Source organism: Mesoplodon mirus (assembly GCF_964341445.2).
Source record: "Mesoplodon mirus genome assembly, chromosome: 7".
NCBI lineage: Eukaryota > Metazoa > Chordata > Mammalia > Artiodactyla > Ziphiidae > Mesoplodon > Mesoplodon mirus.
This window is the reverse complement of record NC_138983.1, coordinates 10603855-10622916: the sequence shown is the minus strand read 5'-3', so window position 1 is coordinate 10622916 and position 19062 is coordinate 10603855. Positions and strand designations below refer to the sequence as shown.

General features: G+C 54.4%; 1 protein-coding gene across 4 annotated transcripts in view; it reads left to right on the top strand.

The window, feature by feature from the left end:
* The window catches only part of CD6 (CD6 molecule), a 40816-nt gene extending 23291 nt beyond the window's left edge, over positions 1 to 17525 (top strand). The window contains exons 2-13 of one of the 4 annotated variants that reach the window (XM_082628160.1): positions 5251 to 5319; positions 6264 to 6614; positions 7248 to 7559; positions 8293 to 8595; positions 9770 to 9835; positions 12381 to 12521; positions 12882 to 12980; positions 14064 to 14186; positions 15869 to 15940; positions 16159 to 16419; positions 16711 to 16815; positions 17319 to 17525. In XM_082628160.1, coding sequence (XP_082484286.1) covers positions 5251 to 5319; positions 6264 to 6614; positions 7248 to 7559; positions 8293 to 8595; positions 9770 to 9835; positions 12381 to 12521; positions 12882 to 12980; positions 14064 to 14186; positions 15869 to 15940; positions 16159 to 16419; positions 16711 to 16815; positions 17319 to 17383 — 1967 coding nt within the window. In that variant the 3' untranslated portion in view covers positions 17384 to 17525. The remainder of the gene's footprint in view (positions 1 to 5250; positions 5320 to 6263; positions 6615 to 7247; positions 7560 to 8292; positions 8596 to 9769; positions 9836 to 12380; positions 12522 to 12881; positions 12981 to 14063; positions 14187 to 15868; positions 15941 to 16158; positions 16420 to 16710; positions 16816 to 17318) is intronic. The other 3 variants (XM_082628158.1, XM_082628157.1, XM_082628159.1) reach the window with 3 other exon arrangements.
* The last annotated feature ends 1537 nt before the right edge of the window (positions 17526 to 19062 follow it).

The window sequence follows — 19062 nt, the reverse complement described above, 5'->3', positions numbered from 1 at the left end:
TTGTCTCCAGTTTTGTTTTTGTTTTTTAACTATTAGAAGCCACATGGCCGCAGGCTTTTTGTCTAACAAGGCAGCCACTCAGGGCGCCCCGGCTACACCATCTCTCTCTTTTTTTTGTGGTACGCGGGCCTCTCACTGTTGTGGCCTCTCCTGTTGCGGAGCGCAGGCTCCGGACGCACAGGCTCAGCGGCCATGGCTCATGGGCCCAGCCGCTCCGCGGCATGTGGGATCCTCCCGGACCGGAGCACGAACCTGCGTCCCCTGCATTGGCAGGTGGACTCTCAACCACTGCGCCACCAGGGAAGCCCTACACCATCTCTCTTAATCCTCATGGCAAGCCCGCAACATGGGTGCTTGTTGCTCCCGTTTTACAGGAGGGCCACCGAGGCTCAGAGAGGTCAATGATTTGCCTGAGTCACACAGTTAGAAAGGGGCTCAGCTAGCAAAAAGAATTGAGAACTTTCCAATTCCGATGCGTGGACACTAACTGCTGTGTAGTGTGGTATTCTGGACCGTTTCTTTAGGATAGGTTCCCAGAAGTGGAATTACCAGATCCAAAGGGGCTGGTTTGTTCCTTTTTGTTTTTAAGGCTGTTGACACACGTGCTCACAGACGCTTTGCACTGATATTAAGGAGAGAAAGATGAGCTTCTGGCCAATGCTGCATGCCACGCTCCCCCCACTGGTTCTTTTTGTGGGTTCCTCCCCCCATAGTTCTGTAGCCCTGCTCCACCGTGCCTTCCCCTCTATACAGCATCTCTGCATCCATCGTCCACTGGGTGAGCATTTACTACGCGCCTACGTGTTCCTCGGCACACCTGATGGAGCCAGGGCCGAGGGTGCCCTCAGCGGTAGCTGATGTTTATCTCACCCCCCTATGGGTGTGTGGCCAGGCTGGCATTCCACAGCCCCTACAGGGACCGGAAACTCTCCGTGCCAGCCTTGCTCTGACACTGGGCTGGCCAGCTGGGGCCTTGGCTGGGAGAACACCTCCCTTTCCTTCAGTGTCTGTGACTCCTCCCTCCCTGTGTCGCTCACCTTCCAAAAGCTACAGGGAAATCCCATGGGCCTGGGTGACCCAGGAAGGGGACGAGAGGCCCATTTTCTCGGGTTCCTGGCAAGGTGGTTCTGCAGTGCTTTCGTTTGCCCCGGGACGAGTGGTCCATTTTCTCGGGTTCCTGGCAAGGTGGCTCTGCAGTGCTTTCCTTTGCCCCACGCTCTGTATCCTTCACTTCATCCCCCCCTGGAATCTTCCTCTTGCTGCCCTAGCCAACATCCTGCCCCACTCTGCTTGGGACCAGCCTAAAAAAGCTGTCACCTTCCTTGGGGGTGCTGGGTAGCTCTCCCAACTTTTTTCGCCTCCCAGTCAGAAACCCTCCCCTCCCTCCCTTATCCCTCTTGGTCCATAACTTTCCAGAATGTGAAGCTCAGCCCAAGATGGTTTTCTGGGCACACAGGAGAATTTCAAGTGGTAAATGAACTGAGCATTACATAACACCGAACAAAGTGGTAAAAAAGGTATTTAATTATTTTATTTTCAATGCTCTGTCATCCTCAGAGATCAGCTGATCTCCTCAAAGAGTCTCTATTTGATGACGACATGTCTTTCAATATTTCTAACTTGGCTTTATTTCTAGTATACTTATTTTTACAATTCCCTTGTATTTTAGGCAAGCAATACAAAAAGCCCATTTATCTTGTTATCTTTTCTAGTTTTTCTGCATATCTACTCTGTACCTAATCTTATATAGATTGAATCTATATAAAATGATGTATAATCATCTGTATATGTGATTTTTCTTAGTACAGCCTTTCATCTCTTTCTTTCACCACTTGTTTCTTCTCTCTCTCCCGCCTCTTTTCTCCTGGTGGCATGACTCACCCCCAGGACCAGCAACATAATTTGCAGGGCCCAGTGCAGTATGAAAATGTAGGACCCTTTGTTCCAAAATTATTAAGAATTTCAAGATGGAAACGGCAGAGCATTAAACCAAGTCCAGGACACTTAAGTGCAGGTCACACGGCCACGGAGCTGGCCCTGCTCTGTCCTTCCCTTGAAGCCCTCCTTTTCTTTGGGGGGTTGCCATTTTTTGGCTTGCAGGAAATTTGTTCCCCGACCAGGGATTGAACCCACCCCCTTAGCATTGAAAGCACAAAGTCCTAACCAGTGGACCGCCAGGGAATTCCCACCCACCTTTCTAATTTACCCATTTTCATAACTTGGTCTGTGTTCTTCCATACTTCCCTCCATGTTCACATAGTCATACCAGTTCATAAGAGTGGTTTTTTGGCCATTGTTTTACAAAAGATGTATCATATTATATTTTCTTCTTCGTATCTTGCTTCCTTACTCAACAGAGTGTGGAAATCTCTCCAACTGGTATAAGCCTATTTCATTCTTTATAAAGGCTGCATAAGATGCCATGCTGTAAATAGACCATATTTATTCTGCAACTTTCCCAACAGATGGGCATTCACTCTTTCCAATTGTTTGCTGTTCAAAAAACTGCAATGTATACTTTTACGTTTGGGCATCTTTGCATTGTAAAATAAATTCACAGGATGGGGTGAAGGCTCCTTTTCAAATAAATTTGTTGCAGCAAAAACGAGAATTAAATTTATAGAAAAGTCTGAAGCACAGGGCCAGGCAAAGGCAGTAAAAAGGTTTGGGAAGTGCCGGTCCTGCGCTGGGTTCTCTGTGAACCGAGGCCTGGATGGAAGGAGGCTGAGAGGTAACTTCTGTTCCTGTGCACAGAAGTCAAAACACAGAAGCCAGTCTCCCTTGTTGGGATAGGGGACAGGAAAATGCCTGTGACACAGAAAACAAACCCTTGAGTATATCTGGTGTCAATGAGCTGCCTCGGCAATGGCTGTCCTTGGAGCTGGCGGCCCCTGCTCACTCTTTCACTCACTCAGTCAATCAGCAAACACTGTGCTGGGCACTCTGGAGGTATGGGGCTGACCCAGCCTTTGGCCCTGCCCTCCAGGGTTTTCTGATCTAGCAGAAAACATGTGTGCCTTTATGCATGAGAAATAGTTTCTCAGACCAGAGATAAGTATACAGAGGCATGTAGAGACCCCCCACAGACACATAGGCAGTCACAACAACATACACACTCACATATACATGCAGAGACATACACATAATGGTACACACGCTGTCACAACCACATACACACACACACACCACAATCACACACACACGCACCGCAGCCAGCATCCCAGTCCCATCCCCCTCCCCACCCCAGCACATGTAGAAATAATAACAACTTCACAGGAGCACCGGGACCGTTGCTGTGGGAACCGGGATTCTGAAATCCTAACTTGGGAGCGTTTGAATCCTTGCTCTATGACATTAGCTGCAGAGTTTGTGCTCTGAATTCTGAGTCATTTCCCATTCAGGGGGTCAGGCTGGGCAGCCAACCAGGGAGTTGGTGAGGACAGGCAATTAAATGCTTGATTACTTCTGTCTGAGTGATGGAGTAGCCCAGTTGGATGCTTGTAGGAGAGCTGTGCCTGCAGGTGTGTGTGTGTGTGTGTGTGTGTGTGTGTGTACGCTCATCTAGGTGTGAGTCCATGGAATATTCTCAGGTGAGGCTGGGAATGCATAGCAGTCGTGCCTGAATCTTCAGCCCCTGCAGCAGTCAGGCCAGGTCAGGCTAGGCTGTGATAATAAGTACATCTCAAAATCTTCATGGCTTAACACTAGAAAGGCTCACTTCTTGCACAAAATTCAAGGTGGGTCAATGTCCCCCTCCACCTTGTCTTTGCATCGGGAACCCAGGGCCTCTAATTTGGCCACAACAGAGCAGGAAGAGATGGAAGAGGCTCACTGCCTCTTATCTACCTTGGTCCAGCAGTGGGTACACGTCCTTCTGCCTAGAGGTCAATGGCTCCAACCTAAGGGCAGGAGAACCCAGGAGTGTAGAGTAGCTCCATTATGAGCACTACGGTCCTAGCCATATCCCTCCTTTTATGTTTCTGCCAACCGAAATATCCCTGCCAGGCATGGATCCAATTCCTCGGAGACAGTTCAAATCCTGGCTTGCTAGCTTGCTAGCTGGGCACTTGCTAGCTGGGTGACTTCAGGCCATGTATCAGCCAGGGTCCCAACAGGAAACAGGTGGCACGCTCAAAATAGGAGTTTGAAGGAGTCTCATTTAGAAAAGGACTATTTAGAAAGGCTAATGCAGTAACCAGGAGCTCAGAGCAGCTGAGCTGTCATCACCCTGAGCCTGAGCAGACAAGACCACAGAGTGGTCACTGAGACCCAGAAGGAGAAATTCAAGGAGAAGTGACCCCGTGGAGAGGACCAATGACCTTCAGATGAGGGACACAACCTGCCCAAGGGATCCCACCGGGAGGGAACCAGGAGGATAAACACCACGACTTCACTCTCTTCCTTCCCTCCTCTCTCTGCTGGGACCCCCCATTGGCTGAGCCCAACAGAAGCCCAAGTGCCCTGGAAGATGCTGATTTAGTCGAAACAGGTCAGCCTCCCAGGGCAAAGTGGACAGAGGCTCTGGAGGGACAAATGGACACAATCTGGCACAGTCAATTGATTTCTATTCTCTGGACCTCCCTTTCCTAATTTCTAAAAAGTGGATGCTAATACCTACCTCACTGTGTTTGTTGAAGGAAAAGGGAAAAACATATGCAAAGACCTGGCATATACTCGGTCCTCAGCAAATGTTAGTTTCTTACTGTCTGAAAGTACTTCATAGTCCAGTGGTTCCCCGCTCAGTATGCTCCAATTACCCTAAAGTCTGGTATGAATTTCTCAGACAAATTTTCCAAACCGAAAACGTTCTTCCTGATAATAACTCCCATTTTTGAGCTTCTCCTGTATGTGAAGTATTTTACAGGTATTGCCTCCTTTTAGACTCACTAAACTTTTGTAAGTGCTATTGTCAACAAATTGGGACTCTGGCTGAGAGCAGTTAGTAGCCCCTCCATGGTCACTCAGCCAGTAAGTGGGTCTGGCCCCAAAGCCACAGCTGTTCCTCTCTGTTCTCCTCTGATTTCTGAGGATGCGTGCACGATTAGTAGATGAAGTGCAGGATGCTGCAACTCCAAAGCTTGAGAATTTCCCTACCCTGAAAGGAGGTAAGGGCACCCAAGGTCGAGGACCCTGTCCTATCAGAGGCCCCATGTAGCCACAGAAGGACCCAGAAAGTGCCCCCTACCTTTCAAGGCACCTGTGTGCCCTCCAGGCCTGAGCTCACTCACGGCTGTTGCTGGTTAATTTCAGGTCACCCAAGTCCAACCCCATCTGGCCAGCCCAACACCACCAGTGAAGAGAGCCAGCTCTTGGAGCCAGGTGAGGAAACAATCTTGCGGGGCTCACAGTCAACTTTCTGAGACCAAGTAGGTGGTCTGTTGGGGTGATGGGAAAGGGAAATGGGTTTTTATGGTACCAGGGAGGCTCCCCGACTTCAGACAACACTTCTCCTTCCTGACCCAATGCCTGAAGCTCCACCACTAGATTCACTTTGAGATCTTCGAGTTACCATCTTTGGGAGGCCACTGATGAAAAGTCATGCACATGTGGGCAAGGTATTCAGCGGGCATTTAAAGGGGATTTGTTGAGAACAAGCTAAAGGACACTTGGTAGGAGTGGTGGGGTCCATCAGATGGGTCCTCAATTAACTCAACAGATATTTAAGGACCTTCTCTGTGCAAAGTTGTGTGCAACCCTGGGCAAAAACAGGAGGTGATTCCCCCAGGAGGGGCTCTGGGGAAGGGGGGACCACCATCCACTGAGGCCGCCCATCTTCAACCCCATCACCAACCCCATGTCCATCCTCCAAGGTTCTGGTGTCACAATGGCAGCCTCCATGGTAGTACCCTCAGAATAGCGGAGGGGCCTGGGAGGGGAAGCATGGCACCCACAGTAGCGGGGGAGAGGGACTCTCAACCCAGAACCCTGCCCTCCTTTCACACAAGAGTGACTCTGGAGACAGAGGCAAGAAAGAAGAGTCTGTGGGGACAAAGTGGACACCCCAGGGCTAACCCATCCTAACCTCCAGTCACCTTCGGCCCTACCTTCTCCTGTCTCTAAGGAGGACCAAAGGGTCAGGGGATGAGGCAGCCCAGCCCCATTTGGCAGACTGGAAGGCTGAGGCTCAGAGCGGGTAGGGTATGGTCCAGGGTCACGCAGCAGGTCAGGGGTGGGACCCTTGGCAGCTGTCTGCCTTCACCTCCATCCCTGAGGTCGGCAGAATACGAATCAGCCGAGGCTCAGCTAGGGTCTGGCCCTTCCAGGGGAGCGACTCCAGGTCCGCCTGATGAACGGGAGCAGCCGCTGCAACGGGACGGTGGAGGTCTGGTTCCGGCAGTCCTGGGAGCCCGCGTGCGGGGCACTCTGGGACCTCCGCGCCTCCGAGGCCGTGTGCCGCTCGCTGGGCTGCGGCTGGGCGGAGCCGCTGGAACAGCCCGTCCCGCCGACCCCGGCGCTGCCGCCTGGTGCAGCCGTGGGAAACGCCAGCTGGGCCCCGAATACCACTTGGGCCCTGGCGCCCACCGTCCAGTGCAGCGGCCCCGAATGGCAGCTCTGCAAGGTGGTGGAGCACGCGTGCAGCAGCGACGAGAGGCTGGTCCAGGTCACCTGTGCAGGTACGAGCGGACCAACCCGCTCCCGCCGCCGGCCTCCTCCCTGTCCTACCTCCCAGTCCTTTGGCCACTGCCCCGCCTCCTGTCCCCAGCCCTGGCCACCGGACCCAAGTCTCGCCCTCCGGACTTCTATCCCGACCTACCACCGACGCGAATACAATTGGTTCCCTCACCGGAGGGCTGCAGCGCCTCTACCCCCTGGTACAGAAATATGCCAGGTTCCCAGGATCTCTTAGCGCTGCCGCTCCCCAGCCCCGAGACCTGCTCTTCAGGCCCCGCCCACCCGGTCTCTTGCCCCACCCACTAGTCTGCCGCTCAGCCTATCCCGCCCGCAGCCCTGAGCCGATTCCTCAGCACCGCCCACCAGGTTGCTAGCCCCTCCCAAAAGGCTCCCAGCCCCTCCCACTAGGTATCCAGCACTGCCCCTGGGTCCCCAGTCTTGACCAGTTCCCCACCCCAGGTCCCCAGCCCAGACAGGCAGTGTTCCCCAGTCTTGCCCACTGGGTTACCCGCCCTTCTCCCTGGGTCCACAGCCCCAGACACAACTCTCCTGCCCAGTCCCAACAATCCTCCCCCTGACTTCCCTTTCTTTCCTCCTTCCTCACATCCACAAACCCCTTCTCCTCCTATCGCCAGAAAACCTCGATTTGAAATTGGTGGGTGGTGGCAGCCCGTGCGAGGGCCGCGTGGAGATGCTGGAGCACGGACAGTGGGGTTCGGTGTGTGATGACACGTGGGACCTGGACGATGCCCACGTGGTGTGCCGGCAACTGAGCTGCGGCTGGGCAGTCCAGGCCCTGCCCGGCTTGCACTTTGCCCCTGGCCAAGGACGCATCCACCGGGACCAAGTGAACTGTTCTGGGTCGGAGACCTACCTGTGGGACTGCCTGGGGCTGCCGGGAAACGGCTACTGTGGCCACAAGGAGGACGCCGGCGTGGTGTGCTCAGGTCAGTGGGCGATGCTGAACCACAGTTATCCAACACTTACTGTGGGCCTGCTGGGCGCCAGGCCTGCAGTTAGTGCTGGAGAGATGGTCCCTGCCCATGGGAGGTCATAGTCCAAGAGGGAAGATGAGACCCAGACAAACATAATCCAGGAGAGAGAGTGGCAAATGCCTTAAGAAAGGAAGCCAGGTGGAGTTAAGAGACAGCAGGCAATCCAGAGCTGGAGGGCTAAGCCTGCCCACCTCCTGGAGTAGGAGGTGAGGTTTTTTCTGAGTGGGAGTTGGTCACCTGCTTCAGAACAGCAAGAGGAGATGGAGGCTAGGAGGCCCTGTGGAGGCTGTCGGCAGCCCAGATGAGGACAGGAAGTTCTGGTCCAGCCAGTGCTTCTCTTAATGTGCCCAAGAATGGGGAGGGAGGCAGGTCTCGTCCAATGTACATGCTGATTCAGTAGGTCTGAGGCAGGGCTTGAAATTCTGCATTTCTAACAAGATCCCAGGTGATACGGAAGCTGCTGGTCCAAGGACCACACTGGAGCAGCCGGGATGTAGACAGCAGCAGGGCCAGCTGGAGCAGGTGGGGGCAGATGAGAGGAGGGGTGCAGAGACAGGAGGGAGAGTACACAAGATCTGGAGACCGATTGGCTCAGGGGAGTTTGCATTTGTGGGTCGGGGCTGGTGAGGGTTTCTGCCCAAAGGATCCTGACCTGACTCTGACCCCCCACCCCCACCCCCTGCAGAGCACCAGTCCTGGCGCCTGACCGGGGGCGCTGACCCCTGCGAGGGGCAGGTGGAGGTGTACTTCCGAGGGGTCTGGAACACAGTGTGTGACAGTACGTGGTACGAACCAGAGGCCAAGGTGCTCTGCCGGGACTTGGGCTGTGGGACTCTGGCCCGGGTGCCCAAGGGGCTGCCACACTCCCTGTCGGGCAAGATGTACTACTCATGCGAGGGAGGGGAGCCCACGCTCTCCGAGTGCTTCTGGCGGTTCAATAACTCCAACCTCTGCAGACAATCACAGGCAGCCAGGGTCCTCTGCTCAGGTATCCCTCCTCCCACCCACCCTACTCCCCCCACCCCCAGATTTGGACTAGGAATTGCATCTGAATCCATAGCCTAAGAACTTATAGCCCAAGGACTACAGCTTGGGCTAGATCAGGAATGGCAAATACTGGCATAAGGGGGACCGTTGCCCTTACCCTGCCCAGGCAGACATTACTAATTAATCAGGGAATTCTTTTCCCCAGATCCTTGACTCAGTCCCAGAATCATGGATCCAATCTTTATTAAGGCATTCTTATATGCGAAGCAGTGTTCCCTATTGACTGGAGCCGGCTCAGGAGATAAAACCAATTTGCCGTCCCAGGGCTGGTGATCATAATAAAAAGAATATTAGGAGACACTAATAATATTAGCCACAGTGTCTGGAGCCCTAATCAGGTGCCAGGCATTGCTGGGCACTCAGTATATATTTCAGCAGAGCCTCCCATCTGCTCTATGAATTCGGTTTCACGAAGTCTAAGATGGCATTGATGATAAGTCACACTGTTAGTATTTTATGTACCATAAAGGACAAAAATGCTGCCAAAATAAACTCTTGAGGTGCCATCAGTTGTAACGATAGATGTCATCACCCCGATTTCTGAGGTGTTAAAAAGTGAAAAAGCAAGAGTGTTACACAAACACAGCGTTAGCATCTCTATGGAGTTCAGACACCAGGCTATGAATTCCAGCTCTGCCAGTTACCAGCTGGGAGGCTTCGTCTTGTGAATATGTGGATGCTGATACCAGGCACTTCACAGGGTAGCAGGGAAGTCAGATAATATCCACCAAGGGACGTGGTAAGCCCCATCCCTTACCAGTCAAATGATTGTGATAGTGACGAGACTGTCAGATTCCCACCTCCTGAGGCAGGTGTGAAGACCAAATCCAATACTAGATGGAAAAGGGAAATACTCATGTTCTATAGCAGATTATACAGAAGGAAGGGCTAATTCTTTCATTAGCCCTTTATTTAAACCAAAAAGCCTTCCTGGCATTTAATCCATGAGATCCTCCTTATTGTGGGGTGTGGGAAAGACTCAGCCATGGGCCCCGGTGGGAACACACCCCCAGGTGCAGGCCACTTGTCTGTCTTGTCCAGTTTCTAGCACAAGGCCTGGCCACAGTAGGTGCTCGGGCACGTGTGCTGAGTGAATGAACAGTGCTTTCTGACAGGTGCCCGGAGCCTGCTCAACCTGTCCACTTCTGAAATCCCTGCAACTGGTCAGCCGGTCACTGTGGGTGAGTGTCCCTGGGGATGCAGTTTCTCAGGGCTCAGGTACATGCGTGTGTGTGTGTGTGTGTCTCTGCGGGAGGGGTCTGACGGTTTGTCCCCCATCCCCTACCTCCAGACAGTGAACTTGACTCCCCCCACCATCCCCGGGGCTCTCTGGCTGCTTCGTGCTCCTTTCACCTCTCCTGCCTCTATCATGTCAGCTCCACAGCTCCCTGAAGCCTGATATTTCTTGGACAGGAGTCCTCTCCCCACTCTCTGTGAGCTCCTGTAGGGCAGAGGATAGAGCTGTAGAGAACTGGATCTGATCTGACACCAGCCAGGGGGTTGGGGACACCGAGGGCAACAGCCAGTGTGTTTATAATGTTCTGGGCACCTGCCAGTGCTTTATAGTCATTATTTCCCAACCCTTTAATCTTCCCGGCAGCCCCCTGGGGGAGGTCTTCCCACAACCCTTACATAGAGGAAGAAGGTCGGGCTCAGAGGGTGAGGTGATGGCCAGCAGTGTCGGCTGGAATTTACCTGCAAGGCTCTGAACTCTGAATCCACACTTGGTCTGTTCTCCACTTGTGTGTAGCCAACTCCTGGGGCCCAGCCCCCAGCTGTGCCTCTTGCTAGCTGTATAATGTTGGGCAATTCTTAACCTCTCTGAGCCTCAGATCCCTTGACTATAAAATGAGGATGATAGGGGCTTCCCTGGTGGTGCAGCGGTTGAGAGTCTGCCTGCCGATGCAGGGGACACGGGTTCGTGCCCCGGTCTGGGAAGATCCCACATGCTGCGGAGCGGCTGGGCCCGTGAGCCATGGCCGCTGAGGCTGCGCGTCCGGAGCCTGTGCTCCGCAACGGGAGAGGCCACAACAGTGAGAGGCCCGCGTACCGCAAAAAAAAAAAAAAAAAAAAAGAACGAGGATGATAATCCTAGTACTTCTCTCCTAGCATTGTTGTGAGTCTCCAGTAAATTAATTTTTATAAAGTACTTACAACAGGGCTTAGTACATAGTAGCACTGTCTGGGCCTCAGTTATTCTTATTTATTGATTATTTAGTCCAGGCAGGGAGCCCCGTGGCAGCCCCGAGACAACCACAGGGGCTGGCCCGGATTCCAGGCACCTAAAAGCAGATGGGGAAATTCAAAAAAAAGAAGGGAGGAGGAGGATACGTGCAAAAGGGAAGGCTTACCCCTTCCCCTGGCTCCTGGCTCCCTCTCTCAGACCCTCTCCAGAGGTGGGTGGGCGGCTTGGGGAGGAGACAGAGGGGCACCAAGTCGTGCCAGGGAACCTGGCAATGGCTGAGGGCACGGAGAGGGTATGAAATGCTGGAGACTGTGCAGGCTGCAGGGCGAGCTCCTGCCAGGACCCACACACCCTCGCACACTCTCAATTGCTGAGGTCAGGGTGGGGAGCCACGTCGCCCTCAGAAGAGCAGAGCTGTTATGGAGAGCCGGTCTCCAAGGAGCACACTCCAGCCCTTGGTTCTGCAGCCCCTCCCTCGGCCCCTGACCCTCTTGGCCCACATTCACGGGTCTCCCCATAGACCCCCACAGTCCCGTCTCTCCCTTGCACCTGATTGCTGCTGCTAAAGCCAGTTCCTACCCCAGCCCAGTCTGCCCCATTTGCAAACAGAAAGGGAGGGGGGAGAAAATGAGGATGGCGGGGTGGGGGTAATCTCCCAGCGGGAGCAGACACTGCCACCAGCCAGGGGGTCTGGGTGACCTCATCCCGCCAACCTCCTGCGTTACTGTCACTACCCTTGCTCCAGCTCTGTGGCCTGCGCACCCCAGGCTTTCTGTGCTGAGCAGGAGACGGTTCGTGTCTCTGGGATGATGAGGGTTAGGGCCTCATTGCAGCTTCCATCCATTCTCTGCTTTGGGTTCTTTTCAGCAGGGATGAGGCTAAGAGGGAGGGGAAGGCAAGAAGTCACACCAGGGCTGCAGAGCTGGGAGGTCTGGAATCATGGCCCTCAGCCCCACCCTCAGGGTGCATGTCTGGTGAGAAGGATGCATCTGGGGCAAGGAAAGGAGATCTCTCTCTCCTGATGGTCTGTTCCCTGCCAGCAGATGCTCAGAGCCACCTTCTCTGGGGATCCAGCCTTGGTCTTCCCTGTAGAGAATCAGGTGCCCCTTGGAGGGCCGCACTCCTGTCTATACCTTCATCACAGCAGGAAACTTACTGAATTGGATTGAGTCAGCTTGTCAATCTTCCCACTAGACAGAGACCCTCAAGGCCTGTGACACTGCCGTCACATTTGTCTCCCCAGGTCTAGTGCCTGGCACACACTGGGTGCTCAATAATTGTTGAGCAGAGACAGATATTCTGGCTTCGTGGCCAGGAGAAAGTTTCATTCAGTCAGTTATTCATTCAATATGCATTTCTCAGACACCTACTATATACCAGGCACCTAAAAGCAGATGGGGAAATTCAAAAAAAAGAAGGGAGGAGGAGGATACGTGCAAAAGGGAAGTGGGTCAGATGCAGAGAAGAAGGAGAGGTGAGAATGGCAAGGAGAAGTCCATGTCCCTTCCTTTTTCTCCCTGATTTGGGGTTCTTGCTTCCAGAATCTTCTGTGACGGTGAAAATGAAGGACTGGGAATCTCGAGAGCTAATGCTCCTCATCCTTTGCATCGTTCTGGGAATTCTCCTTCTTGTCTCACTCAGTTTCATAGCCATCATCCTCTTGAGAATTAAAGGAAAATACGGTAGGTGCAGAGTCCCAGGAGCCACGGGAAAGGCCCAAGGATGAAAAGAAGCAGACCTGAGGCACAGTCCTCCCAGGGGGACATGAGCCATGGGGAACCTCAGCAGGAATGGCAGTAATCCAGCAATGGCCACCCAGCCCTGGCCCCAAGAAGCACCTCCTGATGGGAAGGATTTTCCCAGCATGCCCCCCAGAAGTTGTCCACAAGAGGACCAGATTGTGTGTGTGTGTGTGTGTGTGTGTGTGTGTGTGTGTGAGGGCGTTTGGGGATGGGGGAGGTGAGGAGGGAGGTGTCCCCATGAGATCAGAGCCAGGAAGACGCAAAAAATGACTTGTAGGATCTCTGCCTCCCCTTCCTCAGCCCTCCCCGCTATGGTGAACCAGCAGCACCTACCCACCACCACCCCAGCGGGGACCACACGTTATCAAGAGGTTCCCATCACCATCGCCAAAGAAGAAAGTAGGATGTCACCCACCCTGGGGGTGAGGAGGGCGGGGGAGGACAAGAAGGGGATATTTTCCGGAGGGTCAGTGCTGCTTAGGTCAAAGCAGTGCCCCAGCTGGAGATGAGACCTGGGCCAGCCCACGAGTGGCTGTGGGACCTTGAGCAGCTTCAGCCTCAGTCTGGGCCTTGATAGGCCGATGACTTTCCAGTGCACTCATTCTAGAACTCTAAGCTTTTGAATTCTGGACCAAAACAGGCCCAGGGCATTTTGGACCTTGGTTCTCAAAGGAAAGCTGTGTTTTGCTAATTGGCCAGTTGGTTTGTAACACCACTGCCTCTTCCAATGGTCTGCCCAATCAGCCTCCCTGCAAAACCCCATCAAGATTTTCCTGGAACATAATTTTATTTCATATTTTCCGAGTCAAAAAAAATGGGATCAGTCGTCCATCTTTAATGATACATCAATGCGTTACCTCTTGAGAGTCTTGTGAAGAAGTTTGAGTTTAATCACACTGCATTATGAATATATTAAATCGCCTTTATTTGAAAGAGTTCAGGGACAAGAAAACCAATACAAAACTCAGCCATATGTTATAAAGATTCTTTGCACACAGGATATCCATATATTTGAGAAGAGAGTATGAACACAGACCTAGCACAAGAGTAGGCACAGAGCAGCCACTCACTGAATATTATGGTCTAGAGGTTAAGAGCCACATTGCCTGCTTCTCTAGGCAATGTGAGAATCTGTCTGTGCCTCAGTTTCCCCAGCTATAAAATGGGGACGCTAACCTAGCTACCTCACAGAGCTCTTATGAGCATTAACTGAGGTAATATTTATAAATGTTGGAATAGTGCCTGGCCTGCAGGGACTACTATGTGTTTGTTAAATAAATAAATGTTATTTAGTTCCCCGTGTTTGAAATGGATGCGGGGGAGCTTGGAAAACCCAGGCCCGACGGTCTTGTACAAGATGGGCTGCCTGGCACACTCCCTGCCCCTCTGTCTCCGGTCCCCACCGTTCACGCTCTCTGCTGCCTCTCTCTGCAGCTTTCTGCCCCCTGCCTTGCCATGCTCCCCACTCTGTTCTCTCCCCAGTTCCCAAGCTGCCCATCCAGGTCCAGGCTCCGCCCCCTGAAGACTCGAACTCCAGCTCGGACTCAGACTATGAGCACTATGACTTCAGCAGCCAGCCTCCTATGGCCCTGACCACCTTCTACAGTGAGTGCCTGGGCCCGGACTCCCAAGGGCCCACCGGCCTGCACCAGGGAGAGGGCCAAGCTGGCTGGGGGACCTGCACTCGTTTCCCCCCTCGGTGACCCCTGCATGATGAGAGTGGCATCTCCCTTGCTGTGACCACTGGACTGACTCTCAATGGTCCCGCACTGAAGTTTTCAAAGTGCTTTGTGACCCTGGAGACATCTCAAGTTATTTCCCCTTGGACCACCTTCTCTCCCACGCTTGTCTGTGGTCATGCAGGTCTCAAGACCAGTCCCTCGACAGTCACCTAACTGTGGCTGCGTCTGTGTCTGATGCGAGGCACTCCAGTTCAGATGGCTTCTCGCGTGCTCTCACCCCTTCTGTGTCCCGTCCTGCCCCGTCAATCTCACCTCCTTGTCCACCTCCACCACGAGCCCAGCTCGCACTTCTCATCCGGCTTCTCCAGCTCTGCTCTCTGCCTGTTGGGGATATAGAAGGAGGAAAGCCAGTGCTCAGGCAGGGCCCAGGCGAGGCCGAGAGGTCGGACGAGAGCAGAGACTCTCACATCTATTGTGAAATCCCTTGGGAGCTCATCGAAACTTCCTGAGCCCCACCCGGGACCTCCTTTATAAGCTAGGATGAGAGTTTGGCTGTGTGTGACACAGACTCCAAATGACATCATCCGGAGAAGTTGGAGGGGGCCCGGGCTCCTTTCTTGCTACTCTGCAGTCCCTAAGACGTTGCCCGGTCCACATGGTCCAGAGTGGCTCACCACCATGTCTGCATTCTAGGCCGCCGGAAGGGGGAAAGTGAGGCGTGCCCTGCCCTGTATGGCAGGACGCCAGGGGTGCCCACATGGCTCCCACACACTTTCCACCCGTCAGAACTTAAACCCAGCAGCTGCGAGAGAGGTGGGGAGATGAAGCCTCTGTCCTGGGCAGCTGTGTGTCCAGATAAAGCCCAGAGGTCTCCTAGTACCGGGGGCGGGGCAGTAGGATGGGTACTGGGGATAGCAGCCATCTTTGCCCCACCTGCGGAACCAGGGCCTCTGGGGGGCAGTGTGGATGATTCCACTCTGCGGGGGCCATGGTCCAGCATTTGGGAGCCACAGAGATGAGTGTCCTTAGAACCTGAGATTCTGAGTCCAGGCATGTAAGATGCAAGACCGGGAGTCCCAAATCCTGTGACACGGAGACTAAAAGTCAGTAGTAACACATTCAAAAAGCTGACTCCCAGATTCCAGACACTCAAGTTCTTAAGAGGCTATGTATCTGCACCGCTCTGATTCTGAAACAGAGGTACCGCAGAGCCCAGGATACAAAGATTCCAGACCCTCAGCTTCACTCTGGGAAGGCTCCTCAGGGGCAACATCTGGCCTTTTCCTGCCCTGAGCTGCCCAAGCAGAAGAACTCCCCGTGTTCCCTTACATGGCAGGAGGGACGGCCTGGGCTGGGGAGGTACAGGGCACTAGGGTTTCTGGCCAGAAGCAGCCTGTCCCCAGACCGGTTTCAGATTGAGGCTCGGGGTCTGCCTGGACTAGGACTTGAGCCTGGGATCTGATGAAAAAGACGAAGCCATCAGGGTTGTCCTCCTGCCCTGTTCAGCCTCCCAAATCCCACAGAACACCAGCCTCTGCTCCGGACTCCCCGGACAAGGAGGTGGAGCCTACCCATCTCCTTCCTCACCTCCATCTCTGCTTGTAGATTCCCAGCGGCACCGCTTCACAGATGAAGAGGTCCAGCAGAATAGGTTCCAGATGCCCCCCTTGGAGGAAGGTGAGTCAGGCTGGGGAGGGACGTGGAGGGTGGTGATTAGGATGCCAGCCCTGCCTCCAGACTTAGCAGGTCACTCGCCTTGAGAAGCATCAGCGCAAACTCCCTCAACAGGTCTTTCCTGACTTTAACAATTCCCCTTGGCAGTAAGTTCTTTCTCAAGTTTAACTTAAAGCCCTCTTGCTGCACTGCATCTTCTTTATCATGATTCTCTCTTTCAGGCCCAGGACTCGAAGAGGTGCATGCCTCCCAGGTCCCACCTGCCAACCCTGAACACTGCATTGCAGACCCCCGCTCCACGGGCCCTCAGCGCCACCCAAGGAGCAAGGGCGGCTCCAGCACATCTTCAGGGGAGGGGTACTGTAATAGCCCCAGCAGCAGGCTACCTCCGTGGAACTCTCAAGTGTTTTCTTCAGAGAGGAACCCCCTGCTGGGGCAGCCCCCGAACTTGGAGCTGGCTGGCTCCCAGGCAACTTTTCCAGGTAAGGTGGGCCCAGGAGGATTGTGTGCCTGCTCCAGCCTCCCATCCTATAGCCGACCTGGCCAGAGGAAGCATAAAGCTGGGAGCCCTGAGCCAGTCTGAGTTCAGGACTCTAGTTCCAGCTCGGCAGCCACGTGCTGTGTGACCTTGGACAAGTCTCCTCCCCTCTCTGGGCCTTCATTTCCTCAGGTGTCAAGCTAAGGACCTGACTCTACTGAGTCTTGAGGGCCTCCCAGCTCTGGCACTTTGCGAACTAGCCTGGCAGAGGGTGACTGGCTCTGGGGGTTTCCAGCAGGGCCCTCGGCTGATGACAGCTCCAGCACCTCCTCTGGAGAGTGGTACCAGAACTTCAAGCCACCGCCCCAGCTCCCATCTGCTGAGCAATTTGGATGTCCAGGTGCCAGGGGCAGGGGAGGGGGATCTGGGAGGGGGCACAGAGAGGGACTGGAGGGTGGATGAGTGGGGTAACTCTGGATACATTGGCCCACAGGGGAAAAGAGAGAAGTAACGGGATTTTTTAAAGCAAACAAGAATATAGGGAGGTAGGGAAAATGGATGTAGGTGGAGCAGAGAAAGATTCAAAGAGAATGCCTTGAGAGGAAGTGAGCTCCCCATCAGTGGAGGCATTCAAGCAGAAGCAGCCAGATGGCCCCTTGGGGGAGATGGTGGCAGCAGAGAGGCTCCCAGCACTCGGGGACTATAGCCCTGAACTACACAGACAAGGCTCTGCCTTCAGAACTGACATTCTAGCGAAGGAGGTAGCCATGAACAAGATTATGAGATGGTCTCACACAGCATCCCGGGGGAGAGGAATGTGGACCCAGACCTGCTCAGCTCTGTCCCTGCTCAGCAGGCACAATGACTGGGCCTCTCACTGACCTGAGTCTCCCGGCCACACAGGGTCCCTCACTCCCCAGCCTGACTCCTCCTCCAATGAAGACTATGATGACATTGGAGCAGCCTAGCCTGGGCCCGGCGTGGCTCTGTGTGGGCTGTGTGTGCTCCCTGTCTCCGGACTCTGGCTTTGCCTACTCCCCCTGCCCTCCCCCCACCCTCCCCCTCCTGCCCCAGGAGCTGAGAGTCCTCCCCTGGAGACGCGAAAGGAACCTCCACACCTAATGTGGCCCAGCCACCATCCATTGACAGAACCTGCCAGCACAGCCCTCCCCCAGCCCCAAACAGCAGCCCCAAGGAAGAGGTGCTGCCTCTGAAAGGGGCCGAGCTCTCCGCCTCAGGGGTGAATAGGCAGAGTCTAGGCCACTGCTCGGCAGGCCGCGTGGAAGGTTTGAACTGGAAGATTCCTGAGGCCCCTTCCAACCCTCATGAGTCTGAGGCTTTGGTTGCCTGAGTCTCTGACAGCTCAGGGCCCAGAGGTACTCTGCGAGGGGCAGGGAGGCCCCATGTGCAGGGGCCGTTGGACTGCTGTTGCTCTGACAGGTGGGTGCTAGGGCTGGTAGGGGGAGCCGCCAGCTGACCCAGGCTAAGCTCAGGTTGGCACCTGCACCCGGCAGGGAGTCCAGCCTTCCTGCGCACAGCCCAGGATGGAACAGGGAGCAGGATGGCTGCCCCTCCTCGACCACCCGGGGCCTGAGGCCAGCCCTGCCTCTAGAGAGCCTCGGAGCCCACCAGAGACACAGCCCTGATCTGCAGTGACCATTCCTGGGCAGCAATCCTTATTCTGAGCTTCCAAAGGTTTACAAAGATGGTCCCATCCAGCCCCGCCAGAGACCCAGAGTGGGGCTCAGGCCCCGTGGGGCAGAAGCACAGAGATGTCTTCCAGGAGGGGCCCAGAGGCTGCACTAAGCCCCGAGTCCCCATCTGTCTGCTTGGATGGATGGGATCGTCCCCGATGAACACACAAATATCAGTGTCACTCCTAGAGCCGTAAACGTGTCCAAGGCAGCCTCCAGGGAGAGGCGTGAGGGCTCAGGGCCAGCTTCTGGTGTCCTGCTCTGAGTATCCCAAGATTAAACCAATTGTGGAATGAAACCGGGGGTGGAGTGACAAGTCCTTGAACTCACAGAACCCAGGCTCTGCCTCTGTGTGTGTGTCAGTGTGTGTGTGTGTGTGTGTGTGTCTATGTGTGTGTTGGGTTGGAGGCAGCTCTATCCATCGAGGTGCAAATGTCAGGGTGAATTGGAAATGTATTGAATACTGTGGCCCGGCACCATGGAAAATGCTGGGGATGCAGCAACAAGAAGACACAGGGCCTGCCCTCCTGGAGGTGATGGACAGATGCCTGTGAGTTCAGCACCCCCTTCCTGATCTGCCAATGAGCCCTGGATCAGCGAGGCCAGGCTTGCTGCGCTGAATGCATTTTGACCTGGGCCTCCAAAAGCTTCTGAGGTAGGGGAGGGTGAGTAGATTTTATCTCAGACCTGCCTGGAAAAGGCATTGATCCCAAGTTGCTCAGAGGCTGGGGTTTTAGCCCAGCTGCACCAGCCAAAGCCCAGCTCTGCCTTCAGGGAGAAGGCCGGGGGTCAGGTTTCCTCTGAGCCCTCCCAGAGCCAGGGATGGTGGAGAAGGCCACTCAGTGGATCTTGCCCTGAGCGGCTGAGCAGGGCCTGTTTTCCGTTCACCTCTCCCAGAGGTGCAAAGAAAGCTGGCACTCCCCAGGGCAACCGTCACAGGATGTGGTTGCCCT